A 20,609-nucleotide genomic window follows, 5' to 3' on the forward strand; every position below is an offset into this window, starting at 1 on the left:
TTTTAACTCCGCTAATATTTACCATTTTCCTATTTTATATAACTTACATTTAATGATGTAATGTCAGACGATGTTATGGTGATGTTATAATTGATTACTTCCCATGGCGCACCACTAGTAACTTAAGATGTCTGGTTAATGAACGAGCCACAGCAATCGTGAAGCTTGGTGGTAGCAAATGGGGCACGTGAGTAGGCTTAGCAGAGGATCTTCAAGGGTTAAAACTATTACTGACCAAACGCCACATTACACAATTCACCTAGTGTTGCAGTGCGGTCACAGCTCTGCTGGATGTTGGCCCAGTAACACAGAGAAGACCTGCACACGTGTTTCTACAGCAAGAGTGACCTTGTGATTCATGACTTGTCTGCCACATTGTTTAGATTAATTTTGGCCACATTTCATGGTCCAAGACATGGCTAATCATTATTTACATCCAGAAAAGGTGGTGCCACTTAGCTATGCTTTTGGGTTGTGTGTGTATCCAGAGTGCTCCTCGGAAAAGTTTTTACCTTGACCCATTCTGCCCCCATGACCCTGAGCCCCCTGTGGCTCCCCTGTGTCCTGGATCCCTCTCTGGCCCCCGTGTCCTTGAGCCCCCTCGGACGCTCCCATGTCCGTGGCCACTCTGGCTCCATCATGTCCTTGACCAATTAGAACCCCTTCTTTTTTTCCCGACACTGACTACCCATTCTTTTTAGCCATGGACACACTGTCTTGTTAGTGCTTCCTTTTCTCTTCTTCAGTGACTCCCACCCTCTTCTTTACCAGTGACTCTCTTAGCTACTGGGTCTCCCCATTTTGTTAGCCACTGGTCATCCCCCCGATAGCCACTGACTCCACACCCCTTCATAGCCATTAACACTCCCACCCTCCTCTTAATCAGTGATTCCATCAATCCGTTCTTATACATCAACACCCTCTCCAGACCACTCAGGATTTCCTGAGTTAATACCTGCATAGATCATTATTTTTTGCACTGGGCGGTTCCAGTTTACTCTGGTTACCCCGTGGTGCATTATTTCTCACTGAATACCAAGCGAACCATTTATTTGCAGTTAGGTTGACAAGCAGGCGCTTAGGTCTTAAACTATAGTTTTTATTTCTAGATGCTAGTGGTACCAATCAGAGAAAATGCTTAAATCTGCATATTGAAGATTTCTAGTGGCCCCAAGGAGTATGGCATTGAAATCTATACGAACTGTTACTTTCCAGGCAAACTCATGATCCAATATGGGCACTCCAGTAGGTTATCTGTTGTGTGGATCATTCATAGACGGGAGAGGAGTTCAAAATATTTAAACTGTTTCTCCCTCACTGTATGCAGCACAATTTTTCTTACGGAGAAGCCTCTTGCCACTAAACCCAAACGACATGTGGTTGTGTCTATTTTTTCCTTCTCTGCAAAATAGCTTAATCCTTTTATTCGTAGGTGTTACTATCCAAAATAAGAAAGGCCTTAGCAACCTTTGTGAAGGCTTGCTAGCTAATGGGTTTGTGGGTGTTGTGCCAAAAACTCATCCTCAGGCCCGTGGACAGTGTGCACAACTTTCAGGTCGTTCATAGCAGTAAATACTACCTGAAGGCAGAAATGTGTGTGAATGATTATTCTACCTACATAGGAGTTATTATGTTCACACAAATTCCATCTGCATGCATAAAATGTTTGTCAATCAGGTGCTAGATTTCAATCCAAAATGCCCTCTCCTGTCCTGTCATTCTTGTAAATCGTGAGAGTAATAGGGTGGGGGACATATTTTATGGTTTCCTAAAAGGTAGGGGGAAAAAAACCCAGAATACAGGGTTTCGTAGATCAAGTGCTACAAGTTAGCTGTATATCGTCAGATGAATATTTTCCACTTTTCCTATTCACATAAATTGTAAAAGAATTCGATGCATGTCGCACAAGCATGTAACCAAAGTTCTGTTGCTTGAATCTCATTGCAGCTTTGTGAGAAATTTCTAAAAATACTTGTGCTACATTGCCTTGGGTAGCTTTCGTTCTCAAGTTTAAAACGGCTGTGTTTAGACCACAAGCCACAGATTATAATATAATTTTCACTAGTTTAACCTCTGAGGAATCAATAACCAATATTGCTTGTATTTTGTCTATTTTTTAAGGTGGTGAAAGCGACACCGAGTCCGAATTGTCCCACAAAATGCTTGATGGAAGCAAAAATGAGGTGTCCTACCGGAGGAGCGCGACGATCGAACCCAAGCCGCTCCCTACATACAATCAGTTCCTCCCTAATAAAAGTAGACAACCGGTGTATATGCCCGCACCACTGAGGAAGAAGAGGGTGGATAGGAATGAGGACAATAGACGAAGCTGGGCAAGTCCTGTGTACACCAACTCAGATGGGACCTTTACAAGGTGAGTTGACCAGGGTGGGGAAAAAAAAGATGTATTTTTGTGCCTGTTCTTGCAGTTTAAATTTTCAGTGCGGTCTTTTATTATATAATGCAATGAGTAGTACAGGCAGTATTACTGTAATAGTGTGGGGTGTCGAGTAAGAGTGGTGAATGCTCCAAGTATATTCTTGTTCATAATATTAATTCTATCAGATAGTGTAGGCTTTCGTAGCGGAGCTAAGCAGCAGTGTTAGGGCACACATGGTTTGCACTGTAATGTCTCCCAAGTGTGGTCGCTTGATAATTCTCCTTTGGGACAGGGTGTAGTTAGAGGGAGCTAAAAGTTATTTTGACCAGTTGCTTTTCTCAGCTGTGGCCAGAATGCATCTGAAACTCATTTTGAAATAATAAGTTGCTTGTTGTTATGTTAGTGGGAATACGATGGTGAAGATGCTGTTAATGCTGTAGTACATCGTACTCCACATATGCATTGCTGTGAGCATATTGACCTAACAACTTTGACCTGAGGCACATCTGGCCTCTGATTATTTCTGGTGCCTACCATTCCTCATGCTAAACGTGGCCTCTATGAGAAGAAAGTAGTAATCGGCTATTACAGCAGCCTTAGTCTCTACTATTTATCGGCTAGGCCGTGTACAGTTTAGTGAAATTGGGACTTTTGCAATGGTTTCGTATGTCCATCATGTCGCAAGGCCTCAGCATCATACTCCATTAATCTGACTTTGACCTTTCAAATTGAATCTTTGATTTGACTGGCTTTATTTGTCTAATCCAGCACTATGTAAAGACCATATCCCTAGGCTTTTTTTAATGGGATTTTGAAGAGTATACTTCAGTTTCAGAACACAGGGGTGTCGTCCAACAAAAACAATTATAAACATTCCTGAAATTATTTCATTATTTTCAAACTATTCTTTTAAGCACTGAGTAACTGGATGTAAATTCCACATAGATTGGATGATGGTTTTGTAGAAGTGTTAAATATAAATGTGCATTTTGATGTGGATTTGAGGCTCCATTCCACTTTGTTTGGTGTTTTGGAACCTTATAAAATATTTTGTGCTAGCTTTTTTTGGCTGATTTCTTTTGTGGTCTTTGGAAAGCATATCAGGCATATCAAACTTGTGCTGTCTTCGTTTTTCAACCTGTCACATTTGTTCCCCATGTCTTGGTTGGTGGTCAGTGGAAGCAAAAGCCAACAGGCCACTACTTGTCCAAAGGCCGTGCTCGAAGTCGATCTTTCAATCCTAAATTCGCAGCAACTGGCCCAATCTGATGAGAGTGACTCTGATTCAGAGGACCCCAGGAAACTCCCTGATCTTGTTGTGGACGATTTGGCACAACGCAGATTCCGTTTGAACAAAAGCCCTTCAAATCCAATTTCTCCAGTTCTTCGTATTGTGGAAGCTGACCCACCCAAATCTGGGTCAGACGCGATCCCTCCAGCCAGCACTGTAGCTCCTGCACTTAAAGGACATTTGAGGTCAGAGCTATAAAACACGTACCTAAAACTGCTGCATTACCAAATTTGATTAACTTTAACTTCTTGTATTTATTATTGTGTGTGCCTTGTAATGTTTGTTTTAATTACTAACAAAGCCACTAAGCTTCCTCATTTGTACTATATAGACTAACCAACTTGATCACTAATATATTGACTGTCAGCAATAACAGCATCCGAGCGTCTTCTGTAATTGGTAATTGAAAGGCATAGACCTAACTAGCCTCTTCCTTCAAAGAGCATACATGCCTGCTGAGCCAGATGAAGAAGCATGCTGCCTCTTTCTTTGTTTGACCAAAGGGATGTTAAGTGTCTAAACTGGTTGGGTGTTTTGAACAGTGACCACAGCTTGAATTTGGATACAACTGTCGCATCTGGGGCATCTATGAAAGATCCTTCAGACACCGGCCACTGTACTTCAGATGATGAGGACGAGAACGACGAGGAGCGAGTGAGAACTGTACCAAATATTGAGAAGGATGACTTGTATGCCCGCAAATTGAACCTGCCTGCTCCAAGCTTAAATATTTCTTTTGATTCATTTCTTCCAAAATTTTGGACCCCAGAGGAGGAGCTCAACTGGAAGAGGATCAACCTCGGATCTAGTAGACGACCATGGTATAAAGAGTTTCAGGGAAACAGGTTTGTCTGCACTAACAATTATTACGGCGGCCCTACCTCTAACTAGACCAATTCCAGTTCTGTATGTGGGTTTAATGCTGTGGTTCCTAGCCTGATAAATCTTAGTTGTATCTCACTATGTGTATTGTCCAAAATAGTGTAATTTTTCCTGGATCTATTATGATCCAGCATAAATGCTCCTGGATCTATAATGGATATTTTAGCATTATTGCATTCTCTTTAGGCCGTTAACTGTAAATGTTCTTCATCAAGAAACTAATACTGCTATAAGCAGGTGTCACCTCAGTCTCGAAAACCACTTTAAGGCTGACATGTTCACTTCTTCCATATGCTTCATGTCCTAGCTGACATTCGAACAGTCTTGGAGTGTATGCAGTCTGACAGCAGTGCTTGCAGTCCTTCTATATGGCTGAGATAATGACATATTACTCAGTGTGTGTTGATTGAAGAGGAAGAGTAGATAATTTGTCTGCAGTTTAACATATCTGGACCTTTTCTTGCCGTTGTTTTTTGTTGTAGCAGCAACAAATCAAACGTGCAATGTCTAAAGTGCCCTACAAATTTATTTTTAAGGATCCTGTCAGACTGAGTAGCTTAATCTTATTCTAGAAACACGTGTGATGCTGAGAGTTTCAAGGGAATTCAAAGACTCAGGGGAAACACAACGCAATGTATTCTGCAGAAGGAAGACATGATTTCCAGAATTCTTTGCAAACAGGTTTTGTGTGTTTGCCTTGTCCAATTTAAATATGTACATTTAAGCATTATGTGGCACTGTGCAGACATTTATTTGTATATCTGCACACAGCAACCCGTTGTTTCCTATCTGCACCGCAAAACATAGTCATTGAATTGATTGCCCTATTGAATGGACCCTCGAAAGAGCGTTTCGGTCCATCAGCCCTTTCTTGAGTTGGGCCTAATGATTTGAGGATTGAGAGGGCGCTGCTTCCCTCAACATTTCCTGATAGACCCAGTATATCGTGTTCCTTGTTGAACCGGTTCCACTAATATGAAATGTTGTTCAGTGCTGAAATGTTTGATAAATCGTATGCACCATTGGCAACAATCAAATATTTTAAAATGCCCCATTATTGCCTTACTTTAGGTGCCTTTTTATTTCTAACAGGGCTATTGATGTTACTTTTAACAGAGAATTATTAGAAATTTCCAAGATTAATTTGTGGTCCTTGGGCGTAGGGATCATTCAACCGAGACAGCCAGTGGTGATGTGGGGAAGCCCACAAAATCCATAAGCATATTGAGTACGCTAGAGCACCTGGGGCGCGCCACTGCTGGTGCTAGCAGCGACTCCCTGCCTGAGAGCGCCTTCATTCTGGAGCAGATACAAAAATGGCTGACCACGAAGCCTTCCAGACAGTGCTCTCTCCGCCTAAAAGCTGCCAAAAAGGGCTTGATTGTTAACCATTTTTTATAAAGTAACATTTTTCATTTTGCACACAATAAAAAAAAAAAGTGAAAAGAAGTTTGTCAGAAGATTATAAATATTCTTTCTTACAATTTGTTTTGACGTTGTAATTTTCAAACTCACAGCGCTGTCCCAGGTCGCTTTCTTAGTAAAATAGGAAGTCCCATGGGGGCACAGCAGAGCCCGTTGGAAGCAGCCCATGGTTTCCAACAAAGAGTTAGTTTTATAATTGTATGCCTTTCCTGCGGTTTCTGGGCTGGTCAGTAGTGATGGGCACTTGTCACTTTGATGGAAATGATACGCCTGTGTCCTGATCCTACCTGAAAATGTGAGGCATGGAGTCACAGCTGTCCCGTCAGACAATCCTGCATGCAGAGCTGCTATCTGTTATTATATCACAATATGTACAGAAAAAGTGCATTTTCAAAAGTATTTAATCCTAGATCCAGAAACATTTGTGCATAGTGGTTCAGATGAAAAAAATAATTTCACTTCATATAATATAGTTTTATATCAAGGTGAACAGTGCTCTGTGCAACACGCCTATTCTCCAATTCTGTTCTCTTTCTCTGATAACTTTCTTTAGTAGGGGCTCGTCCGAGTCGGAAGAAGAAGATTTTAGGTGTGTGAAAAGCCGACCAACGATTGACGGCAAACCCAGTGTGCAGCCCGGTCTGGGCATTGATGTAGCATTTCAAGAGAAACAGATTGCACAACTAGCTATGACCTCACCAGCAAAAAATGTGGACCGGGGAGTTGCCGATACCTCAGAGCAGCCAAGGTTGATATTGCTGCATGACTGAGCTGTGTCTCAACTGTATTGTGGTGACTTGCATCGAAAGGACTTGTGTAGTTATCCAGAGAATGAGCCAAAGCCTGCCAGTGTGATTGTGGGACTGTGACCTAAATAGGAGTACCCATTGTCATAAGTAAACTGCAGCAACACATGCATACTGTTAGCTTTGCCTTTTATCTTAGTGTACTTCTTACTAATGATTGGAAAGCATGAGCTGACCTCGATTAAACATGTGTTAATGTTTGTATGCATACTGAAACCAAATGAGTATTGATGGTTTCACAGCCTTTTCTGAAGTGTAATTGCATTTTACCTTCCTTCCTTCCATTCCTTTTTGGTATACATCAGCCAGTTTTCGATACTTCAGGCCTTCCAAAAATGTTCTTCAGACCTGTTATCCCTGGAAGGGAAGTGTAAGCCAGATCCTACTTCTGGCCCTCGAATCCTGACCTACAGACAGACTGGTCCGGGATGCAACCAGGGCGGTCGTGAGAGCACCAACGTTGATCCTGACCTTGAAAATGATGACTTATTTATACGCAAAACTGGGGCTTTCCAACTTCACCCTTGTGCTATGGAGCATTTCCAGACTGGCCCTCGAGACGTGTGTTTAGTGGAGAAGGAAATAGTCCTACAGTCTGGTGAGACAGAGGTGCCAGATTTGGAGAAGGATGACATGATTGTTCGCCGAGTTCCAAACCAGAAAGAAGTTCCTTTATCAGGAGCTCCAGACACGTACCAGCCTGTACCTTTCCCGGAGCCAAGTACTCTCCCAGAGGCCATACAGGCAAAGTTCCTTTGCTTACCTAAGAAGGTGCCAGAATCAAGGGAGCGGTCTACAGGCAGTCGAGTTGTCGTGTCATCACAAAAACGAAAGAAAGACGATATGCTTTCTCGAAAAATTGGCTCTTGGCAAAATGTGGGCTCTGCTCAGGCAAAATGTTTCAATCCAGGCCCCTGCAGTGAGGAGGACTTAAGAAAATGGGAATCCATCAGAGATGCCAGCAGGATAAGACATAGGAAGCGTCAGATGGTGGAGAGGTCAGACCACGCGTGTGCAAAGGTTGTGTTTGTGGCAAAGCATTTTAACTACTGTGTGTTGGGCTGAATTGTTGAGCAAACACTCATGCATGCACCTCCAGTCCCCCTCTGAAGTTTTTTATTTTGGAGTTTAGTCAATTCATCTGAACGTGCAATGCAGTACTGTTGATCAGGAAATCAAGCTTTTAATTTACATTTTTACTGTTATTTTTTTTATTTGTTCTGCTGCTAACATTTTGTATTAAAGGCTTATGTACAAATGTATTCTTTTAGTTGTGCACAATGCTTTGTTACACTTTTCAGTGCTTCGTTTTATATTGCTATTAAAATCTCCTTACCATTAGGCATGCGCTTTGAACTTTAAGGGGATTTTCTATTTTGTATTAATCCCATGAAACATTTGCTGTGTCCTTTAGCTGAAACGATACTATGTTAGTAATTTACTCATGAACTACGTTTCGTTGTTCATTCTAATTCTGTAGGACTTTTGTTTGTTCTTGAATACTGTATTGCCTAGTTACCTTTCCCCATCTTTTGTTTAAAGTTGCATTTGCTTTATTTGTATTTTTCGTCGATTGTTGAAAAGTTATGGTTTTATGACTATTAATTTGCATGCCTGAAATGTGCATTTTTTAAAGTATAACTTCTAATGTATGGTATTTTTGGTACCAACCATTATCAACAGTAATCTATCTCCTTGTTATGAACGGCATTCCTTTTATGTGAAAATAAACATGGAAATAGTCTTACTTGTGAGGTCTGTTTCGAAAGATTAATCCCATTGTAAGCATGTTTAAATATCAGACTCGCCCATTATTAGTTTTTTTCAGCAGCCCTACTTATTTTTAGGTCTGACTTGGCGGGGCGGCTGTTTGCTTTTTCTATTGTTAACATCTCTAACTTGTACATACTGTGCTCCACCCAGAGAAGTATTTTTCTCTCACCTCATATTACTGGCTATATTTGGTGTCTCACGCCATCTTCCAGCACGAGGGATTATTACATCTGAAAAGTGCAATCAGTTGTCACGGTGTTGGCCACATTCAATAACTTCTGTCGTATACCCAGTCTATACAAAGAAAAGCAATCCTTTTCTGCTACCGTTCCTCATGACACTGACAAAATCAAAAGGGCTGGCTTTAATGTGGTAAACCGTGCTTATGCATGCACCGCATTCAAACTGCATCTGTTTACATGCGTTACTACATTAAAACCAGACCTATTTGGCTTTGCCAGTGCTTGTTTAAACTTGAGAATATCCGACATTTTAAAATAGAGCATTTCATGCTCACACATTATAAGTGGCATAAATTGATATTTTAATGTTAACGGGCCTATTCTTATGTAGTTACGCCCAGCTACTCTTGTACAGGTTCTTTGTAGAGCTAGCCAGGGCATGCAAAGTGACTCACACGTGTGTTAGTTTTCCATGCATTTTTCTGGGTGCACAACATATTTTAGCCTGAATTTATGGTGGAAGCGTTGCATGATTGTTTTGCTGCGGTGCATGCACTTTCAAGTGATTGTCCACGGCGCCTTTTTGTCAAGCCATCCATTTATGAAAGAACAGACTGTGAAAATATTCTTTTTGATTCTCTCCGGTTTCCCCAGACTGATACAAAAGCTTTCTGATGGTGAAGGGTAAGTGGACCATGCAGAGGAATGAGCTTTGCACGTGCCCTGCTCTGCTGAGTGCTGCAGCCTCTGATATGTGCATGAACCAGAAGCAGCTACAGTAGATGCCAGCAGCTTGGCAGTTGTGCATGCTGCTTCAGTGCTTGTGTTGGCCAGTTGGGGCGCCTAGCTGTCACATGATTGCTGTTCCTTAGAACTGTTTCAGAGACTCCGAGGTATACCATTTACAACAAAGTGCACTTTTAAATCAGTCAGCCCACTTTTGTTTTTTGCTAAAATTATAAGAATATACCACGTGCGTGCCCTGCTGTATAAAACACTTTTTCAGAAGCCTGTCTAGGACTTGGGCGACTCGATATTCTGTTCACTTCAACAAACCTTGCACAGCCAAATGGGACGCAAGATTAAAGAGAAAGTGCGGTCTTGACGGAAAAGGCTAAAGGGTCTATTGAACCGTAGAAGACCTTTTTGCAACTAAAGGGGCACATTACGCAAACACCGCCTCACCTAAAATATATTTGAATAGGAATATGCACCGTTGCCACAGCCATATCAGTTCTGCATTTGACCCCTCTGCAGTCTTTTATTGCATGTAGATTTAACGGACTGGGGTGGGGCTCAGACGAAAGAAATACTAGTCCAAAGTGCAGAAGCCAAATTAATCAAAATACAAGGTCTGGAGCATCAACAAAAGCTGTAGCAAAGGCTCTGAGCAGGGGTACACCGGTCCCTTCCGAAAGAAAAAGCGGGCAATGGGGTGACCTTGTTGGCATAGAAAAGCGGCTGCATTTCTACTGGTGTTTGCCTTTGTCTATGTGGGCTGTCCTCCTTGCTCTTGCCACGAAGGCCACAGGCCCAAGCATTCACAAATGTCAGACACTGCCCACAGCTGGTATGGTGGGCACTGGATTGGTCAGCTAGTTTACTGGTTTGCCTAGTCATTGACCGATTTTTGTTTTTCTTATACTACTTAGAGGCACGTGTGAAATCCAATTTTTCCAATCTAAATAACTTTCTTTACTTTCTGATTAGTATCAAGTTATGCAGATATGCTTGCCCCGCAGGTGATAATCTCCCAAAGTATCATGGGGCTGGAAGGCTCGTAGCCAATGCCTTCTCTTTCTACTTGAAATGTCTGGTCATCCTCAGGGAGTCAGTGCACCATTTGGTTTTACTTCAAAAACCAAATATTGCTAAAACCCAAAAATGTTTTTTAGTTGTTAACCTAAAGCCACACAAAGCGGGCTCCAATAACACATGGATCTCAAGACCGTGCTGAAAGTGCATTGCTCTTTTATCCTGCAGACCACTCCTCGTGGGATAGCTGCTGTTTTTTCAGAATCTAGAATCCATTCATCTGCTCTGGTATTGTTGAGCTATTCTACGTCAGTAAAGAAAATCTTTTGTTTCAAAATATATTTTGTTAACCTAATTTGGATAAAGACTAAACCATTTGGCAAGAAGCCTAATTATTGAAGTACCTTTAGAGTATCCCAGACACAAAAGATCTTTCTCATATTATTGATGACATTTCTATAAGGCGAGATAAGAAAGTTGCATGGGTGGTGGGGAGGGCAACAACGTGGTAGTGTCACTTGACAGCAAAAGGGAAGAAAAACATATATCTTTTTTAAATTTAAATTGTGTATGGAGAGCTGTCCTTCAGGCACCAAACTTATTTGCCTGACACTCTGAAATGCCATTGAAGACCAGAATGAAGACCGTTTTACCATATCCTGAAAGATTCCCTTCATTTATCAATAGCAAATTATATAATCTTCCCATTTGCTTTACCTCTGTCTAACTTTTAAAACCATAATTTTGTCTAAATTGCTGTAAAAAGGATGGGGATCTCTGTGATAACCAAGCAGTGACCCTGCCAGAATGCATTGCCATTTGTAAGTTTCAGAGCTCAATGAAGCTAAACGCTGGGCATATTGAACTATTGATTGGTACTCCAGACACTTTAGTTTGCAAGAGTACATGATCTTCAGTGAATCCCGTGACTGCATTGACTATATTTGCTTATAACTCACTCTTCCTCACCAATCCTGTTATCAGAAATAATACAAGTAAGCCTATATCAGGACATAGTACGACACTTAAAATAACTTTTTTAATCCTGAAATACTGGCAAGTTGTCTACCAATAAAAAACTTCCCCGTAATGTTGAAATGTACTGAATAAACAGTGGTTGCATTACCACACGCTCATTAGATAATACCATACTGTATTTTCCAATGAGGTTGCGATAGTTTCCAATTGGAACATGAAATGACCTTCTCAGAGAAGCTGACACATTCATTTTACTATCCCTCTCTGTTGCTTGCGATATGCTCCGATACCAAAGCATTTATGTCAATTCAGATCTATTATAGAGGGTTCAAGACTTCATGTTTCGTTTCTGGTTTTTTAAAGATAAATCTCAGAAGGTAATTCGGAGCTCCCAAGACTACCACTCTCACTTAATGCGTGCCACTCGGATTACCTTTATCCACTACCTTACTTAATACTGTCCTTGTGCTCCTTCGCTATCAGATCTGCTAAGCTGGTCTGCATGTCATTGTACATGAATACAACACTAAATTATATATTTAAGTCGGCACTTGGATGCAAGGGTATTTCTTTCTCAGGTTGTTAATGACAGATTGACCTGTGGTAGAAAAGAGATCCTGCTACTATTTTCACTAATCATGTAAGTCGCTATGATAGTAAATTTTTTTTTTTAGAAGGTGACCGCAAACTTGAATGTTTGGATCAGTTTACATTTGGAAATCTTTTGCCTGAAAGGATAAGTAAAAGATCATAGGATAGGTTAATGTGCATATTTAAATCAGCATGTGAAGGGTTGCAGTTGTACCCTCGTTACATTCTGTCTGACCATGGAAGGTAGCACACTGCTGGCCCAAAGAGACTTGCTGTAAATATCTGGGTCTGTGTGCACCCTGTAGTAGAAAATTAGAGCATCCTGAGCCTTAATGCGACCCCTTTCTGGAGTGCTTTGCTAAGAAGTCTAAGAACTGGGACTGCTGTCGGTATCAGTGATAGGCAAGGAAACATTGTTTCAGGTACTTACCCTTTGCAGGTGTTTGTACTACCTCCACAAAGTGCCAGAATTTAAATGTACTGTACAAAAGTGTGTGCGGTCTTCGGAGATGGCTTTGAGGAACAAGAGTATCCTCAATACCACCGTAGACACTGTAAATGTCCCTCCTCGAGGAGGGGGGCTGAGTCTTGTAGAGAGAAATATTACAGGTGCTCACGCTTGATAGCCTGCAGCCAACCAGAGACCAGGAGGCAAACGCCAGACACTACGATTAGAATATTAGAATTGCAGGTGGTAGAGAGGGAGACATGTAGAGGTATCCTTTGTGGAGCACGAGTGCCAGGAAGTTTGCGTGATCAAAGCCATGGTGTAGTACTGACAGGGTAAACAAGAACATGGGGTGGTAAAAATTCTGCAGACTAAATAGCAGGATATCAGATTTTGGAATATAGCACACACTAATTGCTGGGTGATGTCTGGGCTAGTGTAGGGCTGTGATTCTTTATTGTAATTCAATAAGAATTTGGGAAACCAGAATAAATACCTTGGAAGACCTGCGACTACGACTGAGCACTCTTTCGGATCTGAACACTGCAGGAATGTCTCCACCTGGACCATCCTTTGGAGAAATCTCGTTTGGGCACCTTTCTTCACTTGAAGCACAGTTAATAATACCCAAGATGGAAAATAGGCCTCTGCTGTTCACAGCTGGTCAATTGAGGGGCCATTGATCATCCCAAGGGAAATGACAATTCTAGCCAGATTGTGGCTCCTCAACTTATTGCTACTATTGAATATTCAACAAAATGATCTTAGGGGTGGCTGCTGTGTGTCAACAGGGTTTTTATATACCTAATTTTAAAGAGCAGTATTAATTGTGCATCCTGGCTGCAGATGAAATCCTTTGGACCAGCTGCAACACACACATTACGGTAATAAAATCAAATTTATAGTTTTCTTACTAGCGAAAGCAAGCACACCTTTAAATTTAGGAGTGGGGAAGGAGGGCTGGGAAATAGTAGCTGATTCAGTGATCAAGATTTTGCATCCGTAAAGCTCAAGACCTCTGTAAAGGCAAGGGTCAAAGCCCCTTATCTTGACGCAATATAAAATATAGTGCTCTATCTGTTAGATATTTTTTGTGACCCCTAAGAGACTGATGTGGAGCATCCCCTCATACTCAGTAGCAACTGCTTAAACATTGCTAACAATATATGCTAGATGAACATGTAGAACGCCTTACCACTTTAAACTATTATACATATAGTGGGTTATTTAAAATGAGTTTTAGGAAGATGGCTCAATGCTTCAGATCCAACGTGGCTCAAAGACACATCTGTCGATAACCGTCTGGGTATTCCTAGGATACTGAAAATCTTGGGTGATGTGGAGGAGAGTTGGAAGCTATGTAAGCCATTCTAAATCATTAGGCAAAACTAATAATTTGGTGTTTTGCAACAGATCTAAACTTTCCCTGAGAGTGGTAAATTTTAGCACTGGTGCAGAAGGATTAATTGTTGTACGATAATGGATAACTTTGCATGCACACAGTCTGCAACGGTTTGAGAAGATCGAGGGACATTGGGAAAACTTTGCCGGCAGACAGCAAATGGAGAGAAGAGGAAACCTATTGCTTAATCCAAGAAATTGCACAAAGAAATATGCGTTAAAAGAATTGAAAAATATAAGGCACAGGGTGTATGCCACACATTTAAACAAGAAATAGTCTTGCCGTAAGCAGGATTGCCCATATATGGAGCATGTAACAACTCTAGCTTATGTGTTATCTTTCTGTGTGAGGATAGACGCTTGATCTAGCGGGTGGCTAACAAAGAGATTTGTGTCCAAGCTAATGAACCAATTGCCTGTGAAATGGGTGTGAGTTTTATCAGGAATCTGAACATATTTGTCTCTGAATTAAAACAGGTCTCATTTACTTCCACAATCTTAACTGCTTTTTAAATCTCCTACCTTTCACACTAGATCATTTTTTTGGAAGTCACCCAAATTATTTCAAGAAAAAATTAAGCCTTCAGTTCATGAAAGATAAGATCCAAAAACAAAGACCTACAAGAAGCTATCAAATTTAAACTTGCCCCTTTCTGTGAAGAACGTTTCTAAGTACAAATGTGCTGTATGTGGAACAAATTAGCAGGAGAAATCTGAAAACTGTCCAGCATAGGGCCTGTAGAGTAACTTGAAGCATGTGTGCTTATGTCTACATATCTGATCCGGGCCTTCTTCCTGAAAAAGTGCCCAGCTTCTAGAAGCAGAGCTATCAATATTCAAAAATACCCCCCCGGACGCGTGAATATTTACCCAATAGGGTTTGAAATATCTTTCTGTAAAGCAAATATCTGCGTGGATTATCTTGATTTTGTTTTTCATCTTATGGCCAGTATAAGAAGTAAATGTCCAGAGGATCTTAAGTGCAGGTGTTTTTACCATTTGGTGCACAATTTAAGAATATTTTTTTTATTGTATTCTCTACATGTTAAGCTGCCAATCGTGGTCCAGCATGATATCCATTAGATTATGTTTGCCACCTCTGTAAAGCATTAAATATAGTAAAACAATTTTTCATGACAGTGTAGGACAAATTGAATGGTCAAATACACACAAAATGTTTTTATTGTAACATAATGTGAATTTGTAAAGTACATGTTCACCCAAGGGTATCTTGGTGCTGAATACCAGGTGTTTATTGTTATCCAACTCCGTGGTACTCTTACATGGGTCTCATCTGTTCTCCTAAGACAGGTGGAATTAATTTTGCATTGAAGCCTGTTTCTACTTTAAATACGTTGGTGTTTTGCCCTTGACTCTGATAGTAGTTGAAGCCTGTGGCTGAATAAATTAACAATTGTTAGTTTCACTCACCACGAATGTGAATTTGAACTGAAAACAAGGACACATGAAGAGGTGAATGGGCAGTTAGTAGCTGTTCAAATCTGTAATCATGTGGAAAACGAGTATTGACAAAGCCAATAGGTCTCCCCTTCATGATAAGAGTGCCAAGCTATTGGCTTTGCTAATGCTTGTTCGTAAAGCATTGTTTAACAAAAATAAACGAAAAAAACATTGCAAAATACGGACTGAAAGTTTTCAATCTTGATAAATAGCCTTCTTCACGCAGGAAACATAATTAAAAAAAAGGGGGAATATGCTAGAATTTAAAGCAAAACAATTTCCAAGGCCTAATTTACTTTCCATAGTACTTAGAACCGAAACATGCTCTAGCCTTAAGGTCCTTTGCAGTAGCCCAGGCAACAAATTAATGGGCCTCTAGGAGAAGAGACAGCTCTTTTTCGTTCATACGAAGTACATCTTGTTCCTCAAATGGCATCTGAATTAGAACAGCACCAGCCTCTCCCCTAGCATCAAAAAAGTATTTCTGTGCCCATGCCTACAATATGTGGAATGCAAAACATAAAAGAAAAAAACAACACTTAAAATCTGCTCCTTAGTCGTACACTTGCAAAAATAAACTTGCTGCTGTGCTTTTACAGATAAGCTGGGAGAGTTAGGGAAAAAAATTGAGAGCAAGAGGGAGTAAGGGTATTTGGAGGGAGTTGGGAAGCAGTTCATGAGGAAAAGCAACAGAAAAGATATTCACTGTCATAGAGTGCTGAAAGACAAAGAATAAAGTGAATGTGAGCCGTTTAAGGATACTTGTCATTCAATCAAAAGGATGGTCAGAGGGATCCAGGGATGCACATACACAAGAGAAGGAAGGAACGCCAATGAAGGGCAATGACAAAGTCACCCAATGATGAGTAATGAGCAGATTTAAACCCACTTTAAGTTTTGGTATACTCCACAAGAAACGTTTGCTTACAGTTAAATAAAAACAAATTGAGACCTAAAATGAGTTTAGAGCTCGCTGTGAAGTTCTGGATCTGTTGTTTAAGGCCCCTAAACCTGAGTTTAACAACTGGTGTAGTCCATGCCAAAAGAACTGTAATGATATTAAAATATTCCACCCACTAAACGTGGAATGTTCTAAATTAAAAAAGGGAGAAACAGAAAGACAAATAATAAAATTGGAGCAGAATGTTTCTAGCAGCCAGTACTATTGTATTCAATGGAGTGCTCAATGTTCCAGTGTTTTAATAAAGTATCGCTATTGATCAGATTATTAACGGCTGTTAATTGTCTGTCCCAATGTTCTGGGTCAGAGTCAAGGGCATGAGTGCATTGTGAGGGTAGATCACTGCCCAATGGGTAATGTCTCACAGCATGTGAGAAATTATGGTGGTAGCACCTATCCCAATAATATCATCCAACACAGCCAAATAATTGTGCGCACTGTCCCCGTTTATATCATGTGTTCACCACTGAACCTAAAATTGTGGCAAACGGTAATTTGCTCCAGCAGTCGAGTCAAACTTTTCATTCTCACTACACAGTAATCCCTTCTCAGCAAACAGTTTTTTCTGAGGTCTAATTATAAAGTGTTTGTAACCCATTATGAAGTAGTGCTTCACTCTAGGGGCCAGACAAGAGCTTAATGTTTAGTTCCCTAGCTTAAAGGTAGCTCAGGTTGTCAATCATAGGTTTTAGCCATTTTCATGTAGATAGTTTATATTTATTTTGAGGATGCTTTTTGCTACTTAAAAGTATAGAAACTTTGGTTATTCTAAGAAACAGGTGCCGTATTACTTATACGGCGCATCTTTCAAAAGGTGTGCCAGGCGCAAACCGGGACAGTGAGCCATATTCCAAAGAAGGCACTGTCTGTTGCGCCCCCAGGCGCTATGTTTAATACGGCCCCAGATGTGGTAGGTTACATACGTTTTACAAAATATTCCACTGTTCTCCCACCACATGATCAAAAGATGGCTTGAATCATCAGTTTCAGCTGACTTGGCAGTGATTAATGTGGATATTTTCTGACTTTTTTTTTGAAGCATCGGCTAATAAAAACATCCGTTTTAATTTTGGAAGAGTTCTTTGATACCCAAGACTCAAGCAGAGCTAACACATATCTAGGAGGTTTCTCATCAGATGGTGTCACTCTTCTCACTAGGTTAACTGCCACCACCATTTAACATAGAACTTGACTGCACCGTAAGACAGTGGAGGCCGCTATGTAAGGATTCCTAGTGGGGGCAGCGTATTTATAGGACTCTCCACTCGCAATGTGTTATATGAAAGTGCACTTTGTTACTTACCTTTGGTCGTGCTCTGGGTTGACGTTATTCCACCAAAAGGGCATTGCTTAAAATGAGCAGATAAATATTATGAAAGTTGCATCACATTTTTGATGAAAACGCCTAAACCTTTTAGGTATATCTTAATTCATCCCCTGTTACACTAAATTCAGTTTGCACTTTAATGCATTAACAATTTTTTGCATCATATTTGTCTGTGTACATTAACAATAGAATTCATCCTTTACAAATTGGCGATTGCACTAAACAGATATATCTAAGGAAAAAAATATTTGAAAGCATTAGTTACCTGGACCAGACATGGATAAAGAATGATGCCAAAGACACAGGTGTGTTTACATTAGCTAAGAAGTCGTTGGTCAGGCGCTTTAATCAAGAGGTAGTACAGCAAACTATTCTGATATTAAAGGTCACCTCCTAAGAACTTTGTTTAGCTAGTCAAGCAGGCAAGGGACCCCCAACATCTGCACCTTCTGCTTTTAGTTCTCAGTGCTCTTTTCTACTCTGAGACACAGTTGTTGTTGCATCTCTGTGCTGTTGTGCTTATTTAGGGTTAAGTGCTAATACTGGAATGCTTTAATAACGATAAACCGTTTTGAAGCGTGGCATTACCATAGTATTTAGAGTCGCATTCCAAAACATGCACTTGCGTCTGAGGTATAGTGGGCGTGAATAATGCACCTGGTGTTTCACACGCGCTGCATTTTTATGCAATGATTGCCGAGGGTCTTTCATGCTGATATGCAGCACCAGTAATTCTGTGATGTTTGTGAGATGAGTGCACTTCTCAAAACACATAGAAATGGGCAGTGATCTGATTACCACAAACTACTATCATTTCGGTCCCATTCCAAATGAGTTTCAGTAGCATGTGCTACTGAAATCTTGAACTAGAAACTGAGGTGAGGCAGAAATTAGGAAGGTAGTTTCATATGACTCCTCAATTCGAGTACTCGCACATTTTTAAACGCAAAAGATAAACCCTACCACTGAGATTTGGGCTTGGAGGCCTACTGGCTTGGGTGAATGGAAAACATGTGCATGCAGTTGCAACCCTAATACCACATGCGCATTGCTACCAAGGTTTCAGATTGCGTATTTGTGACATTTTCACAATTTCAGTGTACTTATGAGTGACATTCAACGACTTATAGTGACACTTCCTCGTGAGCAAAATAGAGCATTGAACACCAGGGGAACATATAAATATCAGAAATTACACCCATTTGGGCAATGAGAAACTCTAAAAATGAGAAACTCTTGCAAAGCACCAGAAACAGAAGGGCACTAACTTAGTGTAGGCGCCATCTTAAGTTAAGCAGGACTTTAGCTTTGCTCCCAAAAGTTATCGTATTATGTGGTAAAAGTAATCACTATGCTGAATGAAAGTATATTTGTGGACACCAATTATTTTGTATATCCTCAATGTTGTCTTTTTCTTCTTAGAACCAAAACTACTCCTCTAATGCGTGCCACACTGCTGTTGTGTACACACACACACACACATGAAATCTCTAACTTTACCAAGTGCTGCTAGTCACCTGGATACAGTGCACACTGCTCGTGAATTTATCATAAAATACAAATCAAGTTTTTTCAATGTTCGGTTTTAATCTGTTAACATCACAGTATTCATGTTTTGTTTATACACTAATACATAAGCCACTCCTCTTATGGACAAGAATGTCCAATTCTCTTAAAAAATGACAAATTGTACATAAAATCAATATTGATAATCAATTTGCTTTAACAAAAATTATTTGTGTCTGTGCCCAATGCATTTCGGGACCATATCCCTTCAGGGGCCTCTGTAAATAAACAGTGATACATAGAGGATGTTAAATGATGATTAAAACATGTCTTTTATTGGTGCTAACCGCCTTGTAATTGCTTTTGAGCTCTTTGTAAAATCTGTTGTGTACTTACAAAAACAAAACTCTCAACGTGTATGCAGAACCGTTCATTCTGTGAAGTGTTAATCTGAAAGAATACCAATCCTAATGTGCGTTCTCTTTTATATGAAGCCTTTACTTTTATTGTTCTAACTAAACATAAAATCTGAAACCGCAGGTGTGAACCATTCCACCTCTCCATGCCCTACCCATAGTGAGACTTTACTGCTGTTCAATACATGCTTAGTGAATTCATTCCATACATAGTACTTACAACATCTCTAACAATGAAGACAATAACTAACTTGTGCACTATCTAGAAATCGGTTTCACTGTGTAAATAAAATGTTAAGTTATTGTGACCTTAAATCAAATGATGACCTGATCATAACAGTGTGCCCCACGTATGATCCTGCCTTCCTTTATGAGAAGAGTAAATAGTGTGACAATCTTTTTTGTCTCCCGATAGCCTCCACAGGCGGCCAAATTTAATAGATCGCTTTTTTGCCTGTAATATCAATGAATAAACGCTTATGAACTAACCAATCTTTGAACTAATCTATCAACCGTCTTTTTACCTCTGTTGCCTCCAACATATCTTTTTCTGATTAACATATGAATGTGATAATTCATTGCTCTCGAGCCGTCTCTATACAACCCTTTCTCCAACGTGTGATTTATATGGTTGAACCGTGATCACAGCGCGTCTTATGTGTTAGTCAAAGAAACAGGGCAACCCATCCTTACTCTGTTTTAGTACAACACCATATTGAAATGTCTTAAAACTCCTGTATTTCGCTGACTGTCCAACTTGAAAGTCCATATATATAAAGATGAGAAAGTAATCTGCACATCATCTGAATTACAATAATTCCAAATTATACTAATTTCCAAACACACCATAAACAACAATTCCCCACCTTCATCAGAACACCTAAGTAAAACACTTTTGTGATGTGTGGGGTGTTCTATGTGTATATATGGTAAATAATAGTAAACTGGTATTTTACATGTTTTGTCAGTGAGACTGGAAAGTGAAACACTTGCAGAAACCTATTGGAGCTCTGTTTTACTGAATAC

At 40.2% G+C, this 20,609-nt stretch overlaps 1 protein-coding gene across 25 annotated transcripts in view; it reads left to right on the forward strand.

The window, feature by feature from the left end:
• The window catches only part of LMO7 (LIM domain 7), a 480,465-nt gene that overhangs the window by 351,225 nt on the left and 108,631 nt on the right, over window positions 1-20,609 (forward strand). For 15 of the 25 annotated variants that reach the window (XM_085622022.1, XM_085622024.1, XM_085622028.1 and 12 more), the window contains 6 exons: window positions 2,122-2,374; window positions 3,557-3,856; window positions 4,214-4,516; window positions 6,532-6,726; window positions 7,090-7,782; window positions 9,394-9,423. In XM_085622022.1, coding sequence (XP_085478148.1) covers window positions 2,122-2,374; window positions 3,557-3,856; window positions 4,214-4,516; window positions 6,532-6,726; window positions 7,090-7,782; window positions 9,394-9,423 — 1,774 coding nt within the window. The remainder of the gene's footprint in view (window positions 1-2,121; window positions 2,375-3,556; window positions 3,857-4,213; window positions 4,517-6,531; window positions 6,727-7,089; window positions 7,783-9,393; window positions 9,424-20,609) is intronic. The other 10 variants (XM_085622040.1, XM_085622043.1, XM_085622041.1 and 7 more) reach the window with 4 other exon arrangements.

Source organism: Triturus cristatus, chromosome 8, assembly GCF_964204655.1.
Source record: "Triturus cristatus chromosome 8, aTriCri1.1, whole genome shotgun sequence".
Classification (NCBI taxonomy): Eukaryota; Metazoa; Chordata; class Amphibia; order Caudata; family Salamandridae; genus Triturus; species Triturus cristatus.